The sequence below is a fragment of the Tenrec ecaudatus genome, chromosome 1 (assembly GCF_050624435.1).
Source record: "Tenrec ecaudatus isolate mTenEca1 chromosome 1, mTenEca1.hap1, whole genome shotgun sequence".
NCBI classification, from domain to species: Eukaryota; Metazoa; Chordata; class Mammalia; order Afrosoricida; family Tenrecidae; genus Tenrec; species Tenrec ecaudatus.
In genome coordinates this window covers 25,971,467-25,993,930 of record NC_134530.1, presented here as the reverse complement: position 1 = coordinate 25,993,930, position 22,464 = coordinate 25,971,467, and the positions used below count along the sequence as shown (strand labels likewise).

The window sequence follows — 22,464 nt, the reverse complement described above, 5'->3', positions numbered from 1 at the left end:
TTTTCAATGACATTTCTATAGCAAACTCAGTGACAGAAGAAAGCACTATGGGCCTACCACCTTCAGCAGGAAAGGCAGGTTAAGACTGGGTGCTGCCCCCCCACCCCAACCCCCCCATGTGACCCAGGACCCAAGGGAAATGCCCACACTGTCTCCTGTGCTGTGTGTTTTGATCTCATGCACACATACAAGGGTGGCACTCCACGGCCACATTCATCTTGTGGGGTGCCAGGCGGTCCTCGTGACGCCGTAGGATCTGATGGGTCCCAGCAGGAAAATGGCCCTACCCCTGGCACACCGGAAGAGCCAGCATCTCTGCCCTTCCCACCACCCCAGTGCCTCTCTTAGCAAAGGTATCACCCAGCACAGTCCTGCCTGAGGCAGCAGGACACACACACACACACACACACACACGCACACACACACACACACACACAGCCCAAGTAAGACAAGCATGCCCACAGAGGGTTCCAGCGATGCGCCTGTACCAAGACGCCCCAAAGCCACATAATACCAAACACACAATCAAGTACCCACAAAAAGGCAACGGACACATGTGAGGCTGGGCTGGCACACATAACCACCTCGAGGCGATGCAATGCCACACCTGGGCAAACTCTGGCAGAGGAGGGAAGCCAACCACTCGCACCAGCACAGCCTGGGTCCATGGCCACGCACCGCCATACACACACCCGACAACTAACTCACTGTGAGGCTACACTCACTCACACACAGACCAGGAGCGCAGGCGGCGCGGAAGTCAGGCGGACCGGTTGCTGCGGAGCCCAGGAACCCTGTGGAGCACTTCTCTGGGCCCAGGCACCACAGCAGTGGGTTTGGGGTTCTGGGGGATTTCGTTTTCAAACAGCACAGGTCCTCAAGAGGAAGGGGAATTAGAGGGTAGGCTCGTGGGTCTCTTCAAGCATTAAGCCCGGCAATTTCCATATAAAAGCACTTTTTAAGCTGAAACTCATAGTCCTGGTGCCCAAGGAGAGGGTGATGGGACCCTACCCCATATGCACTTGCACCTGCCTGGGCATCTGATGCCAGAATCCCAAATAAAGAAGCTAGGAGTCATCATTACTATCCCAGTGCCACTTCTAATGACTCAGGGGTCTGGGCAGAACCCACTCGTGGGGCAATCAATGAGATCGAGACAGGAAGAGACAGACAGAGAGGCTAGAGCTTCAAACCAGTTCTTCCCCAATTCAAACCCACATTTATAAAACGTGGTTGAAGCAGACTGATGGGAAACATTTATAAGGCAAGACTCTGCTAAAACCTCCCTCCTCAGAAAACAAAGAAGTCTGCCACGGCAACCAAATCTCGTGAACAGCAGAGTGGGAACCAAATACGGCCGCCTCAAAGTGGGCAGCCTCCTGAGCTGCTTGGAAAGTGTCCCTCCCCACAGTCCTGCCAATGACCCCATCTCCCGCATCTGGCTCCTGAGAGGGCTTGCTACGCCTCTTCCCAATCTCACTTCTAGCTTCACAATTTTTCCTGTTCCATTATTGTTGTTCCACCAAACCCAAAGTCCTAAGATTCAGATCTGTTCCGATTTCCCTTCTCAGCCAAGACTGAACTGGTCCAATTCAGTGTGAAGCTGTGAGTGAATGAGTGACAGACCTAGAAAGAGACAGACAAGACAGGCAGTAGTGTGTGCTCGGAGGGAGGGCACCCTTAGGAAACCTTGACAGATGGGGAGCACCACATCACTCTGATGGGGACAGAGAAGCAGGCTGGCGTAATGTCAGGGGGTGGCAGCAGCGTCAAGACTGCAAGGATCACCACAGAGCACCACCTGGGGACTCCAGCAGGAGCAAAGGGGGGCTGCGGAAAAACAGAAGCTCCTGACAAATGACTCCTTGAATCTGACCACTAAGAGCCCGAAACATACTGTGTTAAAATGGTTTTGCCCTTTTTGAAATGTTAAGACACTTGAGTTAGTTGGAGATGTTCACACCAGTGAGGCATTTGGTGGAACTAACCACTGATTAACCCGTGAGGCAATGTTATCGGACTTAATGCTTTGCAGAAGGCTCTTTATCTTCCAGAAATCTAACACCACTGAAAGGACAGGCTTCCTAGGCCACAGTAGGGACAAGGCTGGGAGGCAGGGACATGGCCGGAAGGCGGGAACAAGACCAGGGTGGTGAGGACGTGGTCAGAGTGGCAGGCACAGGCGCACGTTGTAATAAGACCAGGTCAGTGGGCATACAGCACAGGGATGAGGTCAGTGCAGCTGCCCATTCCTGGGGCGTCTCCCTGTGCCCTAAGGACAGGGCTTGTTCGTCAAGCACACGGTTGATCGTGCTGGAAGGAAAAGCCAACAAAGGTGGTCGAAAGGCAGCAGGGAGGCCAGGTACTCAAGATTCCCATAAAAATCTGCAATACCTGCATAACTGGACAGCAAAACTGGCCATCTGTCTTCCCTGTCCTCACTGCCAGCTCCCACACACTCCCCCAGGCAGGCCAGCCGGCCTGGAGGCTGTGAGGGTTTGCAGACCCCTTCCCCCAGGATCATACATCCAGGTACCAGCCAAGATGGCTCTCTTGCACCCTGCACCAGCCTTGGCTTAGCACCTGGGCATCTCAAGCTCTGGAAATAGTGAGGCCTTCTGCTGTGCCCCCTGACGATCTCCACAAACCCTGAGTGAAAACAGGGGACTCAAAAGCCGAAGGAGGGAGCCATCCATCAAGGGGCAGGGAACCCCCAATGGTGGGTGAAAGGTGTGGATGGCATGTGGCCCGACCCTGACACTCCCAACATTCTCAGTGAAATAACTGTGGCATCTTCTCGTCTTTTCACCTGACACACAAAAATTGGGACCCCATCCCAGGGTAGTCTCCAGCAACAGGATGTGGCCACAGTGGGGAGGGGGGCGCATAAAGAAACAGCCTGAGCAGGCAGGGCTGGGGTGAGGTCTCATTGTAGGCTGGGTTCTTGACAAGTAAAACTAGTGAAATACATACACACACACACACACACAGACACACATACACACACACACACATTAATGACAGAGAGGAAATGGTCTACGTGGTTATACAGGCTAAGAAAGTCTCAAGCCTGTGGGTCAGGAGTTAGGCTGGAGGCTTCTCCTGACTCACAGAGCTCTAGGGACTGTTGAATCAGCAGGTTAAGACAGCAGGCTGCTGGCTCAAAGGCTGATGCATCTCAAGAACCAAAAGTCCAATGGAGACAAGCCAGGTGAAGGATTCAGAGCAAGCTAGCAAGCTTTGCCAGAAAATGCCTAATATGCCTTGAATTCAGGCCATGCCTCCAAGGATCAAATCACAGAGGATGACTACATCCTCACATAACTGCCAAACGACATCATTACACAACTGCCAAACCACTGAGAATCATGCCCAGGCAAGCTGACACACAACCTTAGCCATCACAGTCCACCCCCTTGCCACCATTTCCTGCTCCTGTCCCCAAACCATCTGTAAGCTCTACAAAGACAATTACAAAGTAACACTTGCACCTAACATGATACAGGTATACGACCGGAAACACGCTAGTCCCATTTACAACTTGTATTTTATAAGAGAGAAGAAAGAAAATAATTCATATTCACAAGGGGCTTCAAAAGCTATGTACCATATATATTCATGTACACGCCGTTTTTCAGCACGTTTTTTTCCCCAGCACATTTTTAACGAAGTTTCTGTGGTAAAATTAGGTGCCTCGGCTGGTCAGCTGATTATGTTTTTTAAACTTTTTTACAAAACAACCTTATCACCTTCAAAGTACTCTCAATGACACTTGATACATTGGTCAAATCTGCGATTCCATTCTTGGAAACATTTTTCAAACTCATCTGTTTGGATGGCTGACTGCAACACCTCACTTTTTTCGTCACGGATTTCACATCATCAAATTGTCCTTTCATGCCCCTCTTCATTTGGGGAAACAAAAAGAAGTAGCACAAAGTGAGATCAGGTGAGTAAGGTGAGCGGACAAGAGAGGCAAGCTGTCTTCTGCCCGAAAAGGCGCACTGAGATGGCTACATGATCGAGTGCATGGTCCTGGTTGCAAACCAGACACCCCCACAACATCTGCTTTTTTGTAGCACACTATTACACTATCTTTTCAGAACCTCTAAAGAGAAAGCTTGATTAACAGTCTGGCCTGGCTGAAGCAACTCCAAATACACTACAAGTAGACATTTTTGTTCCTTAGGGAAGTTGACGGATATCTAGAAAGAGGTTTGTCAGCAATTGACATTTCACCTTTTTTTAAATGAGAAAACCACACGTACACTTGAGTTTTTCCCATAGCGCTGCCCTTGCAAGCTGTGTTCAATATCACAACAGTTTCTATGGCGTTTTTCCTAAGCAGGAAACAAAATTTCCCAGCAGCACGCTGTCCTCTTAAACCGGCCATCACCAAAAAAAAAAGTCCCAGCAAAACTGCTTTCACGGAAAAAAAATCCACTGTGACCAGAGGACGTTCCCAGGCAACACCACTGGGTGCATAAACTCAGAGCAAATTACCTCACCCTCACCCAGAGAGTTCGAGAGCTCCGCTCTGCTCTGCCCAGAATGATTGTGGGGTTTGGTATCCCGCCTAGACACGTGTCATAACACTAGAATCATGATTTCACAGTCCTCTTTACTATGACTGGTCACATGGCCATCACGGACATTTAGAACCACTTCCTTCCACCCCCCGTTTCCTAATCCCTTCTCCCTCAGCAAGCCCTTCCTTCACCTCAGTCGGGGTTCTTGGGTGGGGTTACTCAAACTTTCATCCCTGAAGGGATGAAATGGAATGGGGGTGCTATCATTTCACTGAGCCCACCAAATCCCGGAAACCCAGGTAGTCAGGGATTCAGGAATAGTACGGCCCCTGGCACCTTGAGAAGTCGGTCCAGTTCTCTCCTATGAAACAGCTTAAGTAATCACAGGGGCCCAATGTGAAGTGCAACCCTCTCACCACCAGCCCTGGTGGTCAGAAAGGGCACTAGCAGGCAGTGTCTGGAACCCATGGCACAGGCCTGTAGCACACATGCCTACTGGTTCTGAGGAAGTAGGTGGTGAGGCTTTCCCATGGTCAGTCAGGAATACAGGATGAGGACATGATCCATCGGATAGGGCACTGTCTGTGAGTGAGTCCATGGTCAGCAAAAGTCCCCACAGGGGCACAGGCACCCAGTCCTCCAGCCACTGGCTAGCACACAGGCCCCTCACCACATCAGTCTCCTGATGCCACATCCCCCATCCACTGCCGAACTCAGTGCCCAGTGTCTTGATCAATGCCTTCCCTTCACTGTCAGCTCAGTCCTGGAATCGGCTCCCTGGCACTGATTTTGTTTTTTGAACGTAGTGCCCTGAAGGGCATGCTCTGAATCTCAGCCTGGCAGTCTCCCCACCTGCGCTAGGTCTCCTCACGGTGGCCACATGGTACGGTGGGTTCGGGAAGCACCCCTTCAAAAGGCAACCAAGGGACGAAAAGCAGGGAGGAGACCGTCTCTGTTCTCAGATGCCGACTTAGGGGAGAGAACGATCCTCAGAGGCCCACAGCAGTCTGTCTGGGCCAGAGTTGTGGGACGTGCCCATTCCTGAACCAATGGCTAGCAAAAGGATAGAATGTACCATATATACTCGTGGATAAGCCAAGCTCTTCGGCACACTTTTAAAGCGGTTCTTGTGGTAAAATTAGGTGCCTGGGCTGATCTTCGGGTCGGCTTACACTCGAGTACATGCAGTACATGGTCGATTTAACCAAGATTTACTTCCTTGGGCTGAGGAGTAGCCCCGACTCTCCCTAAAGGAATTGGTCACCTGTTCACAAAGAAGTCAATGGGGGGAATGAGTCACGTGTAAGCCACAAAGTGAGCTGACCGTGCCCCAACGCGTCCCAGAAGAAACATTAAGTCAGTGTGCACTTGCTCACAAGAGATGAGGTCTTCATCCTAGTTCAATGCCCACCCTGCTGAGAATGGGCACACACACCCCAGATACAATGAATCAGAATCTGATCCCCAGGTGCTTCTAGGTATACTTGTTCAACTGTAGACACTGATTTAGTACATATTTGAGCTGCCCTGTGTCCTGGGCCCTTGGTCTCCACCAGTGGATGCAAAACCCTCGGGCCAGACACCGTGACCAATGGTCCTTAGCGGATGAGCCCAACCAGGACTTGCTGGACCTCCATCCCACTGTGGTCACTGGGACCATCTGGGAGAGAGGCGTGTGGTGGGCAGAGCCCTGTGAGTGCCGGCCCGGCCTTGCTCTGAGACTGCTGTGTGTAGCTGCGGCAGCAGGCTCGGCTGCTTGAGAGGGACCCCAAATTTTCACAGTGTAAAGAGCCTGTGGAGTGGAGACAAGACTCACGAGGGTCAGGCTAGCGGGCGACACTCACTGCAGACAAGGATGTTAAAAAAAAAATCACAGTTTTGATAGTTCTGCAAAAAAAAACTTAGCAAATTTACAACAAAACTGTCAAGTAATTAAGGCAAGGCACTTCACACATGAACTTAAACTGCTAATTAAAATCCCCTCGCTTAATTGACTACATTTGCATATCATTCAACTTGGGAGTATCATTTTTTTTAATGGTTTGGGGAACACCGTTGTGCAGCCAGGAAATGTGGTAGGTGCAGGTACCTCAGGGGTGCCAGGCCCGGTCAGAAAGCCGGAGAGAAGGTCTGTCAGGGCAGCCCCCTCCCTCCCACGGGCCATGAGCATAACCCCCTGAGGCTTTGAGATTTTTTTTTTTTTTTGCCCACTCATAGGGATTGGGGTGGGGGGGTTCCTCTTGATGAAGAGATCCCAGGCAGCTCCCATACATGGCCTCTCTCTAGAAAGGCGGCCTTCCCTCACCCTACTCCAGGCAGGGGCACCCCCCCACCCCTTGACAACAACCCTCTACTCCTCGTTCTCCTGCATCAACACTCCCAGGCCAGAGCCTGATAGGTCCTGGTAGCACTTTTGTACAACTACTTGTTCAGTGCCTGGCACATGACTGGTATGGACCCTGCCACCCAGAAGCACCCACAGCTTCTCCCCTCTCATCTGCCAAGGAGGAAGACACCGAGCCATGAGGCCAACCACGAGCACTGAGTACCAGAGAGTATCTCCCACCAGAGCATGAGGGGACCTGCTGGATCAACATGGCACCATCACCCATCTTGGCTATGAACCTGCACCTCACCCCTCAGGGCAAACCACCAAGCATGAGGGCCACTTGCAGACCTCCCGATTCTGAGGAGGGACAAAAGGCCCTAGGGCATCATCACTGGGGTTGGGATGGGCCAGAGGCCAGGCTGGAAGAGCACTGGCCCTAACACAGGGACTGCAGGGGCCCCAGGCCAGCACATCCGGAGACGGGGCACATGGGGTGCCAGAAAAGCCAAGGACACGAGCTGGGCAGCAGCAGCTGCAGGGCAGCAGGGTGCTCAAGCCGCAGCCTGTCTGCAGTCACACTGCTGGCCCTGCGCCCACAGCACTGGGGTACTCAAATGTCAGCCTCCCAAAGTCACAGGAGCAGGGTCCAGCCAGCAGCTCCGGCACAGCACCAGGCCCAGAGGAGCCCCATATTGCCACACATGGACCCTGGGGGCTCTCATCTCTGCACAGCTCCTACCACCTCCTCCCTAAAGCCACCTGACCCTTCGGCACCATGCCAAGAAGGCACCAAAGAGTCCTGTAGGCAGGTGGTAGGCTGCTTGCACCCACTCATTCCAGAGCGTCCTCACCCAGTTGGCCCCCTGCCTTCATCCTGGGAGAAGAAGGGGATGGGGAGGGGGCTCTCTGGGCCCGGCCTTAGGAAGCATCCACCCACTGACATTGAATCAATTCTGACTCGCGGCAACCCTGCCCTACACAATCCCGCCTGAGGCTCTGCACGTCTTCACGGAAGCAGCCAGCCTCCTCCTGCACAGCAGCTGGGGGCTAAACAGCCACCCTTGTAGTTAGCAGCCCAACACTGGCCTGACAGCGCCACCAGGGCTTGGCCACCGATAGTCTTCAGACGTCACGAGCTCTCCGGGGACTGGAAGAGTATGACAACAAGCAGGTAGCTGCCATGAGTTGGCATCACAGCAAAGTGGGAGAGGGTGCCACCACCAGCCTTGACGGTGGTGTGTGTGTGTGGGGGGGGTTTGTCCCATCACATTTCCAGTGCCCTAGGTTCCTGCCACCTTTCAAATCCTGGCCAGTCAGTTTACTACCACGAGGGTTTAAACCCAGCCGAGGGGGCGGGGAGGAGGACAGTGAGCTGTCACCACGTGGCTCACATGCCACTGCACTGCAGGGCTTCAACACGGAGCACACACACACAGCACCACAGTAGGAAGGGCCAGCTAGTGCCCTGGCCACAGCCCAGCCCAGATCCAGTCATCTCCACCAGGCTCCACCACCCTCAGGACAGTCTTGCACCCTCTGATGGGGGCAGTGATCACCACCAGGCCCCTGGCCTGAGCCCTGGGACACAAGGCCCCGGGGGACACTTGCCACGCGGGTCTTCTGAAGTAAGCAGCATTAAGGCCTGAGCAGCCCCAGCAAAGCGGGACTTGTGAAAGCCTGGTCCCCTCGAGAATGGCGGCACCCACACACAATGGAACACTCTAGGGCCGGGAAGAGAAAGAAAGACAGTCCCAGAACAGTGTGCCGGGCGTGATGCTCTGGCTGCACAAGGGTCAGGTGACTTCTCTCACGTCAAAGCAGCACACAGGACCCAACACCACCAGAGGAGGAGCCCAGGAGGAGCAGTGGGTTAGGAGCGCGGCTGCTAACGGAAAGGTCAGGGGTTTGAAGCCAGCAGCTGCTCTGTGGAGAACACTGAGGCGGTCTCTGCTGCAGAGACTCGCCGCCACAACAACCGTACAAGGCAGTGCCACTCTGTCCTGCATGGGCCTGGAGTCAACGAAACCCACTCACTGGCAATGGTTTCTGTTTGTCCCATTTTTGTTTTGTTGGGAGGCGAGTTTTCACTTCAGGGGTATTGTCCACAGTCGTGGGAGGAATTTGGAAAGGGTGGGAACGTGGCGGCCCGAGAGAAAAAAGGTCACCCATGTCTGCAGGCTATATGGGTAGAAGTTTCCTGGTGTGTGTGTTCACCACGACAAAGCTCCATCAGCGTGAAAGGCCAACAACAGCAAAGAGAGTGTCAGGAGTGAAGCCTGGACAAAGACAGACTGCCCGTGTCCACTGGGTCCCTCGAGACTATGGACTCAGGGTCCAGGACCCCGGGGATCCCTGTGAGGCTGGCACAGGCCCCACTGCTAGGCTCCTGGGGGCTCTCAGAGGGACCTGGCCAGGACAGTGGCGGCCAGCAGGCCCTGCCAGTGAATGATGGCCTGTACTGGAGTCAGGGAACCACAGAATTCCTTCAATCAGCATGAGTCAAAGACACAGATCAGAGAAATCAAAACAGTCAAATACAAGACAGGCCTGGGGCCGTTTCCAGGCTGGAGCTGCTCCCAGCTCCAAGGCTGCGCGCGCCTCGCACCCTCCGGTTCCCACCTGGCACAGGAGTCAGGGTGTCCCCATGTCCTCTGAGGGTTAAACCCAGGCGTGCCTCCACAGTTCACTAGAGTTCCCCACCAAGCCACATTTAAATCCCACCCGAGCCCCAGCCCTTCTTAGAAGTGGGCCCGGAGTCAGGATCTGGAACCAAGCACCCTTGCCCACCTCTGCCAGGTCAGCCCTGCCTGCTGAAGAAGCCCCACACTGGAGAGACCACCCACCGCTTGGGCTGCCGTACTGCTGCAGCAGGCTGGTGTTCCAGAACCATCTCCCCTCCCAGAAATCCACCCCTGCCACGTACCCACACGCTAGGTGCTTCTTAAGCACTTGATTCAAACCTTATGACCAGCAACGTGGTAAGGGCTGTGCCTGGCGCACAGGGAGACCCTCCTTCCCCCAGGTGGGGTGACACATCCCATCTAGCTGGGCAGGGCAGGACCCCCCCCCCACGCCCCCCGTCATGGACCCTGCTCCACCGTCACACCTCCCGGAAATGACCTCGTCTCCTCGGGGCGTCTCTCTGTGACACACCCGGAACAGTGCTGCTGCCAAGCCGACTTCCACCCCCTGATCGTATTTGACCCATTTCATCCAAACAGATCCTCCTGGTCGCCTGTGTGGGGAGGGGGAGCAACCTCAGGGCTTCCTTCCCTTCTCTTAGGGCTCTCACAACCTCGGGGTGGTGGGGGGGAGGGAGGGGAATCAGTCTCTGTGTTTTCACTCAAAACAAAGAAACTTTTAGAAGACATTTCAGTTGAAACTTGCATAATTCTTCCAGTGGAGAAATCCTCCCAGAACTTTCGCAATCCTTAGAAAGAGACACATTATTACTGCTTGTGTAACAGTCTCCGGGCCACAGAGAGGCCGAGGCAAGGCTGCGCCTGGGCCACCTCCTGCCAGACAGTGGGATGCAGGGCCCCTGGATCCACTTCCTCCACCCCCTCCCTCCTGCAGGCCTGCTGCTCACAGCGGGCACTGCACACATGTCTGTCTCTGTCTCTCTGTCTCTCTCTCTCTCTTGCTCTCTGTTGGCTGCCCCCGCTCCAGACCGGGCTTGATGGGCCCACACTTCCTCACGCCAATAGCCTGTCTGCCCTTGCTCAACACTGCAGACAGACATGACACAGACTGGCGGGGGAGGTGGGGAAACCAAGCAACCTCCAGTCAATGGCTTGATTCTTCAGCACTCCAGACTGGCCGGGAGCGGCTCCCCGGAGAGCAGAGGGCAGAGGGGCTACACCAGGAGGGTGGAGGGCCTGGCCTAGCTCTCTCCAAGAGGGGTCCCAGAGGCTCAAAGAACCCACTTATGGGTAGCCGTGCAGATCAGCTGCGCCAGGGAGAGGCCATTCATGGCAGGGACAAACCAGGGGTCCCCCAAAACCAGGGGGGTCGCCCACTGTGAGCGGCCAGGCCAGGGAGAAGGCCTGCAATCAACCTTAGCACGGCTCTGGACCTGCTGGTCATCTCTGGGCACACCTAAAGTGCCACCTTCCCAGGTGGAAGAGTCCCTGCCAGCCCAGACCCCCTTCGACTGCGGACGGGGATGCAGAAGCCACAACTCAGAGCACCTGATCCTCTCGTCTCCAGAGCTGGGGAGCAGGGTCCACCACCCAAGCCCCACCACCACCTCCAGACACATACAGGAGGACGCGTGGGAAGCATACACTGCTCTTGTGGCCAGGACCAGCCAAGAGAGCAATGCAACATGCGAGCCTCTAGTTACCAAACAGCTGGCAATGCCCTGCACGGGGCGCCAAAGACTGTTCTGTGAGCAGTGTGTGAAAGCCAACCCCGGCCAGCCTCACCCGTCCTTTAGTGGGAACTACCGCTTCAAAGTGCGCCAGCCTAAGTCCTCAGAGAGGGGCTGGAGAGTCCGGGGCGGCTGCTTGGCCTCCATGCCTGCACGGCTTCAGCCTCCGCTCTCATCACTGGCCCAAAGCAGTCACCGGGGACAGCGTCTCAACCCTGGGGATTCTGACTGACCCTGTCGTAAACTGCTTGCACTGACCAAGGGACAAAGGGCCACCAGACGCCTTCTGACCTACTCAAGCCACGACAAATTGACGTAAAGTTCACCTCTCCACTGTGAGGCAGCCTCAAGGACCCCAGGTAGCTGAACTGCCTAAGTGCAATAAACTGAAACAGTCACAATTCCTTCCTGGGAATTCAGACTGCCGAGAAAATGTCTCAGAGAACAAACGAGCAGGCCCCATGAAAGACCAGCTCAGAGGCCCCTGCTGCCTTGTCCCTGGCCGAAGAAGAAGCAGCTGGCTATCCCACTGAGCAGCCCAGTGGGACAAGGAGCCCAATCCCAAGAGGCAGGCCAAGGCGGCAGCAGGAACTCCGCTGCTGGGTAAAGCTGTCGCCTTCCTGACTGACAGCAATCTATGCCACTCAAAGTGTAGTCCAATTTAGCTCTGCAACAGACCCGAAGGGACAGCAGGGAAGGGACAGGGTGGGCAGGGCATGGGGACCCGCAGCTCTCTGCCTCATGCTCCCAGCAGCAAAATGACAATGCCCACACCCCACCTAGGGGAGCCACTTGCCGCAGTCATAGGGCAGGAAAAAGAGGCGCAGGAGATAAAGCAATGAGCTTGATCTTTGGGGTACAGTCATGATGAGACACTAGGGGCATGATAGTGTCCCCTAGTCTGACCAGGGGCATGGTCGTGTCCCCAGGCCTTGCCAGGGCCCTAGCAAACAGCACATTTGTCCTCCTCACAGGCTGGCAGAGGGATGAGGGGTGGTGGGGGTGCTTTCTCCGCTCCCCAGGCTCCCCGTGACATCACGGGGCCCCACCAAAGAAGTTAACTAACTCAGCCACCTCTCTGCAGCACTGTTGACAGACGGGGACCTGGACACCTTCCACCACCAGGGTTTCCGGAGCGCCGCCTGGCACCCCGCCCCGTGCACAGCTCCATGCTGGGCTAACCGCAGGAACCACAACTCTGCCACGGGCTGGACCGGCGGCAAAGCCGGATGAGCAGATGCGGTTGGCTGCTTGGGGAGTCTAGGAAGATCCCCCCCACCTCCCTCAGAGCAGGCTAGAGACTGAGACAGGCGGGCAGCTCAGGGCCTGAGCAGAGAAGAGCCAGGGAGGGCAGGGCCCGGGCCCACCTCCCGGCCAGGCCAGCCCACAGCACCCGGAAGCACCACCAGCCCACTAGGAATCTCCCAGAACCCCGAGGCGCTGCCGGAGAGGTACCCCGGGAAGGAACAGCTACAATGCATTCTTTGTTCCCTCTGGCCTTCCTCCTTGGGAGATCAAAAATATTAAAATAAGTGACAGAGGAAGTGAGAAAATCCAAACAGGCTCCGCAGACTCCAAAGAGGCGAGTGGGAGGTGTAGCAGGGGGCCGAGCCTGGTTCCTGAGCAGACCCAGGGTAGGGGTCCCCATGTACCCTCCAGAGCACATGGGCTCCTCGGAGGCAGCTAGGGCCCCTCCTCTCCTGGCTCCAGCAGCCCAGGCCCTTCCTAAGTGGCCAGGAGTGCCAGAAGCCAGGAAGGAGACCATGCTGGGAGGCTAAGGGTGACCATACACTCCTCAGCTCCAAGTCCAAGGTCTGGGAGCAGGTAAAAAAGTTAGTCAAGGAGACAAGACAGCACCCACAAACCCCAGGTGGCAGGGCTGAGGGGCCCAGAGACCAGCCGAAAAGGAGGCTGAGCCTGAAAGTGTGTGGAGGCTGGACAAAGTCATGGTCCAGATAGAAGCATGGCAGAGCCCAGCCACCCCTGCCCCTTGACTGGAGGCCCCAAGCCCTGACAACATTCACATCTGCGTTACCACTGGGGTATTTCTGTTTGTCTTCAGGAACCTCCGTTCCAGGGCAGGCCTGAGGGGAGAGCAGCAAAGCACCACAGGGGCCCAGCCCACCCTGAAGTGGTTGCTGAGAAGGGACCGAGGGGGAGAGCCACCCAGCCCTCTGAGAGCAGAACTGGGACTGTGGCTGCAGGGCCAGGCCTGCCCTGAGCCTGAGGACACAGGTACCCAGAACGCCTGGACTGCAGCTGTGACAGAGGGCCTGCTCGCCATGCGGCTGGGCCCACAGCAAAGCCCAGGAAACAGAAAGACCACAAACACCCAGAGCCTGGAGTCTAACAAAAAAGAAAAAAATACGCCAACACAGACACACCCTGCCAGACAGGATCCTCCGCTCCACTCCCACTGGGAGAGAGCTAAGAATTACCCGGCAGTTCCAGCCGCCGCACCCCGCCCCCCCACCCGACTGCGGCAGACCAGCACACACCTCAAAGGCCACACTGGCTAGCCACAGGAAAGCCGCACCCCCCCTCCCGGCCCCATCACCAGAGCAACCCTCACCCTGACCCAAACCGAGGGAGCTTCACGGGTAGCCGTCCCTTCCCCAGCTGCCATCTAGACCCCCACCCAGCTCCTAGACCTCAGACAGGGCCAGGGGCACCTGGCCCTGCTATACTGTCCCAGCCAACAGCAGAAATTCCACTAAAGGAAGACACAAACACACCCAGGCATACACGCTGAGGCACTACAGCCCTCCCGCAGAGGCAACAGCCTTGCCCCCACGGCCGCTCCCCCCTTCCCTCAGCTCCGACATGCCACTGGAGGGGCGCCCAGAGCCAAGCGGGCTGGAGCATCTATTCACAGATTCAGGGAAAAAAAAGTTTGATGCAATGGCTGAATTAATGAGGCCTCCCAAGAATAGCTGAGCCAGACCCGCATTCTGTGCGTGCAATTTAACAAGCCCGGAGTGGAGGAGCAAAGCTGTAGGCGCCACCAGGGCGAGGGGTGAGAAGGCCCACAGACCCGGGGGTGGGGTGGGGGGCTGGGGAGGGGGCACGGCCCACCGGGCTTGGGCTTCCAAATGGCCACCGGATCCCACGGACCCAGGGCCACTGAGTCCAAAACAAGGACGCGTTTGTGTGACACTGGACAGTGAGACTGGCCAAGTGCCCCAGGCTGCTGCTGGGGCCACCGACTAGGCCCCAAGCCAGAGACCTCGGCCCTGGGCCCACAGGGGCTCAGGGTGTGTGCTGGCAGGCCTAGGCGACCAGGACACAGGCCTGGAGTCACCAAGTCTCGGCTGCCTGCCACCTCTCTGGCCACCTGGCTTTGAGTCCGGTTCCCAAGGTTCTACACAAGGGACACTGGTGACCAAAGGTACTCCCAATTACGACACCGACTGTGGAGGCCACAGCGCTCCCCACCCCGTAGTGTGGCCCCATCCTAACTCTCCACCCACCCCACCCCCACCCCACCACTTCTCAGAGCTATCCAGGTCTCCTTTGGCCAGAGGCAGCCTCCCTCCAGGGTCTCGCTGTTCTCCATCCGGGGCCAGCGCATGGGCCTCCTGCCCACCCACCCCTGCTGCCTCGTGGCCCCACGGCAGGCAGAGGCCTCACTCCCGGGCCTGCCCGCTCCTGTCGAGGGGAGGCTGACACTCCCCTTCGACTAATTAAAACCAAACCAAGCTCGCGCCTCAGGGCGGGGTGGGCAAGCCCCAAGCTCCAGCCCGCGTGCGCGCGCGCGCGCCGCCCCGCCGACAGCAGACAAAGGCCCCGCACTCACCCGGGGCACTCGCCTCTTGTACTTGTTGCCGTAGTCGAACTTCTCCTTGACGTCGTCCAGGCAGCGTCCCAGGCGCGCCTGCTCCTCCTTGCCCGTGTAGTCCTGGCTCAGCAGGATGTAGGCCCGCCAGTTGGCCGAGTCGAAGCCCCAGTGGCAAGTCCGGTTCTCCAGCGCCTTGTGCGAGTGCACCACGAACTTGTGCGGCGGGTACATGAGGCGGCAGTCGAGGCACTGGATGCAGGCGGCACTGGGGCTGCTGTAGAGCTCGGGCACCAGCAGCCCCTTGCACTTGCCGAAACACTCGTGGTACACCCTGAAGCTGCGCTCGCTGAGCTCCAGGCCCAGCGCCAAGGAGCCGCTGCCGGGCAGCTCCTTCTTGCAGGGCGGCGGGAAGGCGCCGCCGTAGAGCAGCGCGTTGCACAGGCGCTCGGCATCGGTCTTGGTGATGAGCCCGCACGAGGGCGCCGAGAAGGGCAGGATGCCCATGACTTTGAGGATCTCCAGCTGGTCGGCCGTGCAGCGCGAGCAGTAGATGTGCAGCTCGTCGCACACCGAGTTGATCTGCTGCAGCGAGAAGTCCCGCAGCACCGAGTTGAGGATCTGTGGCAGGCACAGGCGCTTCTCGCCGCCCACGACGAAGCACGAGATGGTCTCGCCCTCCAGCACGGTCTCGCAGCGCTCGGTGGATCGGTCCGACGGCATAAAGAAAGGCCCGGGCAGCACGGGCGGCGGCGGCTGGATGGCTGGCAGGTGCAGCACGGGCGGCGGCTCGGCGGCCGCCTGCACCGCCGCCTGCACCGCGGCCGCGCCCGCCTCCTTGGCGCTTTCCTTCCTGTACACCTCCTGCGCCCAGCGTGCCGAGAAGGCGGCCGGGCCGCCCAGCGAGCTCATGGAGCTCAAGTGGAACTGCTCCAGCGTCTTCTGCAGCCCGGGGTGCGGCTGGAAGCCCCCACGGCTGCCCGCCGCCGCCTCCATGGTGCGCTCCGGCTCGCCGGACCGCTCCCGCTCCCGTGCGCCTGAGCCCCCTCGGCCGCCGCCGCCCCGTGACCCCCGGCGGCGTCCGCGGCCCCGGCCCCGGCCGCCCCCCGCCGCCGGCTCCCGGCCGATCACGGCTGCGGTGGCCTCGGCCTCGCCCGGGGGCGCGAAGGGGAAGGCGGGCGGGGCGAAGGGGTCCCGCCGCTGCAGCCCGCCGCCGCCCGGGCCCGGAGCCACATCCACGCGCCCCGCGCCGCGCCCGCCGCCGCCCGGGCCCCCAGCGCGTCCCCCGCGCGCCCCCCGGGCTCTAGGCGCGGGGCATGCCCCGGCGCGCGCCGCCAACGCCAACGCCAACGCTCGCGGGCCCGGGGCTCGCGGGGGGCGCGCGGGCAGGTGCCGCCGCCGCGAGGCGCGAATCGCCGCGGCGGCAGAGGCCGAGGGGCCCGGGAGGAGCGGGGGCGCGGGGCCCGCCGGCCCGTCCTCGCGCGGCGCGCCGCCGCCCCGCTCCTCCCCCCGCGCGGCGCCCGCCCGGCTCGTCCCGGCGGCGCTGACCGGCCGCGTCGCGCCTGCCGCCGGCCGCCGCGGCCCGGCTCGGCCCGCCCCCACCCCGCCGCCGCCCGCCCGCCCGAGGCCCGCGGCCCGCCCGCCCTCCCGCCGCGCGCTGCTTCCGGGCGGCGGAGGCGCCTCTCGGCCGGGCCCTCAGAGCGCGGCGGCGGCCGAGGTGGCGGCGGAGGCGACGGAGGCGGAGGCGGAGACGGAGGCGGAGGCGGAGGCGGCGCGGGTCTGTGGGCGCACAGCGAACATCCTCCCAGCTCCGCGCTCAGGCAGGGACTGCGCGCCCGGCGCTGAGCTAATGCCGCCGCGCAGGCCCCGCCCCGCGCAGGCCCACCCCACGCAGGCCCCGCCCCGGCCCCGCCCCGCGCTGTTTGTTGCTGTGCGTCGGCCGCGGCCTCCGACTCGCCGCCAAGAATGTGATCAATTCCCCAGGCTCGCTCTTCCAGGAACATGCGCTCCCCACGCCCCGCCTGCCGCCCGGGACCAGGCCCCGCCCGTCCCCGCTCGTCTCTCCTCGGCCCTGCTCGGCCACTTTCGGCTCTTCTCGGTCCCGCTCGGTTATTTCCGGCCCTGCTCGGCCCACTCGGCTCCTTCGGTCCCGCCCGGCCCGCCTCGGCTTCGCTCGGACTCCACCCGACTCTGTTCCGCCTGGTTTGGTCCTCCGGTCCGCAGGGTGCTTGGCGGCCGGCGGGGACGCAGCGCCGGGACCTTCTCCCGGTCGGGTTCGCTTCCTGCGCGTGTGGGCAGGCTCCTGTACCCCCTCCGCCCCCGGGGCTGCCACACGCGCCTCCTGGCACAACGGCAAATTCGCCAAGCCTTTCCAACTCGCGTGTCCTCCGCTGCAGGCACCTAAGGCCCTCACAAGCAGTGGGTGCCAGTCACCTCATCCACAGCCCCGACACATGCACCTCACCCAGCGTCTTAACACACGGTGGGGACCCCACGCACTTTGCATGGGACGCCACACAAGGCTGCCAGACATAAACACACCCTGCTATCCTCACACAGCATGGGTTTCCATGCACCCCACCCAAGGTCTGCACATAAAATGGGGTGCCACAGGACATGATTGAGAGTCCTCTCACGTGAAAGATCTGCCACTCAGTGTGACCCAGTGGTCTCCGCACACCCTGGGGTGCCCACACACCACAGGGACTCGCTGCATGGGATGCAGGAGTTTGCTTGCCACCGACCCAAGGTTCTGGCAGGAGTACCTTACAGTCCAACCTGGGGTTCCCTCGTGTGACTGGGATGCCACCCACAACATGATCAGGGAGTGCCCTCACACAAGACAGAGAAGACACAGCAGTGTGTCCCTGCCCATCTCTGGGATTCCATGTACCGTGCTTGGGTTTCCCACACAAAACAAGGATGTCACCCAACATAGCTTGAGGTCCCCTCACCTGACAGCGATGCCACCCAACACAGTTCAGAGTTCAGCACAGGTCACGGCACAGGGACCCACACAGCACAGGGACTCCACAGTCCATGTCCTCGGGCCTCCACACGATGCAGCCCGCAATCCCCACACATCCCAGAGCCCCTGAGGGACACCACACAGCATGACCTGGAGTCCCCCTTGTCACAGGAATGCCACACTAAAAGACCTGGGGGTTGCAAGTCACGAAGAGGATGCCAGGCCACAGGGTCTGAGCCCCCTGGGAACATGTCCTGTGTCCCAAGCTGGGAGCCCCGCTGGTGCAGTGGTTACAGCTACTGTCTCAGAAACCCACGAGGGGGTCACGTGAGAGTCCATGGACCGATGGCAGCAAGTTTGGGTGTTCCCGACCCGTACACCACAGGCAACCTGCACAACACAACTTACATCTTCTCACATGACAGGTTGTCACTCACCTTGGTCACTCCACACAACACACATGACAAAGACTCCTTTCAATGACAGGAGATGCCACACATGTACCCTTGGTCCCCTACGCATGATGGGGACTCTGTCATACGACCCAGTAGTCTGCGCACACAACACGGGCACCACACCATCTGGGAGCCCCTGAGGTGACAGGCACATGACATGCCTGAGCTGGGACTCACCTCACACAACACAGAACACAGCATCACAGCCTGTGTTTCCCTGGGTGCTCTACACCCAGAGACCTCTCGCAAAACAAGGATGCCACCCCACGTGCCCCAGGGTGTGTCGCCCTCACAAGACAGGGAGGCCTGGCACCTCCCTCTGGGTTCCCACCCCTGATGAAGAGTCCATACAGCACGACCAGGGTCCCCACAGAGGATGGAGATGCCACACAGGCAACTCGACATGCCCACACACGTTAGGATCACAACGCCCTGGGAGCCGCACACACAGTGCAGATGTGGTACACCTACACTATGATGATTGGCAAGCAGCGCTGGCCACCGCCACTGGCCCACCCCCACCCCCAGTGTTTGCCAGCTATGCCAGCCCAGGACTTTCTCTGCTCAATGGGCCAAGGGTTAACATGATTGGACCCACCAGCTACTACCCCACCCTGATCCACCAGCGCCAGACTCTCAGTGGTTCCTCTGGGACCAGGTGGCAGCTTATGGAGCCACCAGGCCAGAGTGAGAGCATGTCCATTCCTCCCCACATGGGCTGTGTCATGGGAGACAAGCCCAAGGAGCCCAAAGCCAGCCAGGCTGCTGGAGTCGCCAGAGAAGAGGCATTGTGCAGCGGAGGCCTGAGTGGTGAGCCCCAGAAGTCAGGGGGTGTCATTTCTGGTCATGCGTACCCTCAGGCCAGGACAGTCCCTCGAACAGGCTGAAGATGTCTGAGCTAGCCGGGCTTCTGGGTATCTCCTGAAGAGATACCCACAGCGCTAGACAGAGGTAAGAGGGTAGCACCCATTGACCTTCCATTTGTGGCCAGCTGTTCTCAGTTCCCATGGAGGCCCCAACGGGTATCTGCATCTGTGACCGGGACTTGGGAGCAGGCAGGTGGCCCACACCTGGGTTACTGCAGACATACGCAGTTGCCCTGACAGTGACTTGAGGTTCAGGGGTGGAGCTCCAGGTTTGGAAACCTGACCGCTTCCTTGCCCTCAGCTGTGTCCTGTGCATTAGCTTTCCTTTCCACTGGCCCTCCACTCTTCCCCCTGCTCCCACTGCCTGCCCAGCCCACAGCAGCCCTGTGCCACAGGGCTTCGTCTCATGCCCACACACAAGAAGAATCCGCGAGAAGGAGGACTCCCTTACCAGGGGGATTCGGAGATGAAGACAAAGGACATTCCTGGAGCTGCTTTGTTGGCCACATCTGTTCACTTTTCAGAGTCTTGCATGTCCTTCTGTCTAGATAGGGTGATCAAAGGAGGTGGCTGGAGGGCCCAGGTGGGAAGCACTTCCATAGCTAATATTCCTCCCGTGAAGGGGGACCCTAGGATGGGCCCAGCGCACACCCACAGCCTGAGGCCCAAGGCTGCTCTGCCCTCTTCCCTTTAGTAGGGGAGGGGTTACTCCTTTGCCCCAAACTATGGACCTGCTCGTTAAGCTACCTGGGCACGCATTGGTGAAGGGAAGGATGAAGGCCTAGTAAGGGCTGGGGAGCAGGGCGTGGTGGGGTGTAGGTGAGGGGTGAAAGTGATATCCAGGTGATGGGGTGTCGTGGGGTTCATGTGAGGTCTGGCTATGGAAGGGGCAGTGGGGGTCAGTGGGCATACAAGTGAGAGGTGGAGGCGTTGGTGATGGATGGGTCGTGGGTGCACAGGTCAGGATGAAGGAAGCTGCCTTCTCCTTCCCTGGACCTCAGAGGCCTGCTGCACTCAAGAGCCTGGGGTTTCTGGAGCCCTCAACCCCACCCCGGGTAATGGCAGCCTTGACTAGATGGTTCCAGCCTGGCCCTGTCTTTTTCTGGGCCAGCTAGTCTGCCTGTCTCCAACCTCCCGGGCACTAATCCAGCCAATTGTTCACTCCTGCCCACCATCCCCCTGCCACGGGCCAGGTCCCTGGGCTTCCGGGGATGGTAGGCCTCTAGCCTGGGGGCTGTGGGAGATGGCAACAGGTCACCCAGGCCGCCCAGAGCCCACTAAGTTGCCCCGCAGCCCCAGCTGTGAGCCATCAGCCCCAGGCATGCTCTGCCTGTGGAGCATCTCGGCCAGGCCAGGCTGTACCCTGTGGAGGGCACGATGTTCTCCACCCCCTACCCCCTGCTGTAGATCCCCATCACACCACGCTCAGGGGCGCTGCTTCCAACACAGACCCTGGGCTGGGTGCTCCCAGAGACACCCTCGAGCTGGCCAGCCTCAGGGCCCTAGTGAGCATTCATTCACCTGCTCAGGCACCTGGCACAGGCGGAGGCTGGAGCCTGTCATGCCCCCTGAAGAGCAAGTCTTGCCTCCGGAGCGCGACACTAAGGAGCCAGCCGGGTGGAGGTCAGGGGACACAGCACCCAGACAGGGGGAACAGCAGGCTCAGAGGCGCCAAGTCAGGGAGGAGCTTGGCGCAAGACAGAACAGAAAGGTCTGCCTGGCTAGAATCCTACTCAGGCAAGGAGAAAAGCGCCTTGCCTCTGTCCCTAGGGGTGCCACAACAGAGATAGCCTAGCACCCGCGGGCCGCTTTAAAGAATGGGCATTTATGTTCTCAGAGTCCCGGAGGTCAAAAGTCTAAAAGCTCAGTTCCTACTGAAGTGACTGTCTTATAGCTCCTGGTGTCTGCTGGCAGTCCTTGGCGGTCCTGGGTGTCCGTCTGCACCCCGTGTGTCTCTCTATGGCCAGTCTGCTCCTTGTACAACTCAGAAGGAATCCGATGTAGATCCCACCGAATGGTAGCCCTGATAGCACCGTGGGGCACGCGTCGGACCGCAAACTGCAAGGTCAGTGGTTCAAACTCACCAGCCGCTCTTCGGGAGAAAGATGAGGTCATGGGCTCCTGAGAAGATTGACCGCCTCGGAAACCCTAGGAGCTTTGGTCACCAAGAGTTGGAATACACCCAATGGCCCCATGAGGGGCTGGATCCTGGGCCACGACCTCATTTGCATCAAAGACCAAAGACCTCTGAATGCCTCTAGTCCTCCTGGGGAAAGGACTTCAACAGTTAAAGTGCCATCGAGTCAATTCTGACTCAGGGTGATCTAAATAGGGTCCCCAGGGTTGTGACTCTTTACGGGAGCAGAGAGCCCCGTCTCCCCCACAGAGCTTGGGACCAGCAGTCCAGCACTCACTCAGCAGTGCCATCAGCTTCCAGACACTGGGGGGTCAGGGGGGCACAATTCAACCCATAACAGGGTCCAGGGGCTAAGGATTGGATCCCATGGTCACAGGAAGCTTCAGATGTTGGGGGCAGGAAACCCCTCTGGCTTCAGAGTGCAGAAGGGAGAAAGGCAGAGGGAGAGTCTGTCTGTGGAGATGATGGGGGCTTGCCTGGGCGTAGTCAACGGGAGGGTCTCCCCTTACCTTGAGGGATCCCAAGAGCCCCGGCTGGAGAAATGGATTGGGAGGAGCAGATCCCACTGAGAACTTCCAACACAGAGGACCCCTCCTCCACCCTGCGCCCAGTGGATGCTCCTCCTATTCCTACCTCACTACTCCCCAGTCCTTGGCAAACGGAAGGAAAAACCGTACAGCTGCCAGATACACAACACCTGGGTCAAGACAATGCTGTGCGGCGGTCTAAGACTTTTAAAGATGAACGAAAAATTGTATATATTCCAAACCAACTTGAGAGAAATGGAGAGGACATTTGTGTCTTAGTCTGGGTGCTACCGAAAGCAGCCCGAGACGAAACATGGGAGTTTCTTTGGCTGAACGCTTTGATGGTTATCAGTAAGTGCTCCAAGTTCCCTTCATTTCCAGCAAACAAGGTTGCAGCCTCTGCAAACAGCAGACTGCGGACGCACCTCCCTCCCATCCTGATGCCACGTTCTTCTCCCACTCGCTTCCACCCTGACACGCACCTTGTCCGTTTTGAAACCAGGTGG

General features: G+C 58.6%; 1 protein-coding gene across 2 annotated transcripts in view; it reads right to left on the bottom strand.

The window, feature by feature from the left end:
* Positions 1 to 16,218, bottom strand: part of SKI (SKI proto-oncogene) — a 70,892-nt gene extending 54,674 nt beyond the window's left edge. The window contains exon 1 of one of the 2 annotated variants that reach the window (XM_075550198.1): positions 15,027 to 16,218. In XM_075550198.1, the coding sequence (XP_075406313.1) occupies positions 15,027 to 16,001 (975 nt within the window). In that variant the 5' untranslated portion in view covers positions 16,002 to 16,218. The remainder of the gene's footprint in view (positions 1 to 15,026) is intronic. The other variant, XM_075550208.1, reaches the window with a different exon arrangement.
* Positions 16,219 to 22,464: the final 6,246 nt, after the last annotated feature.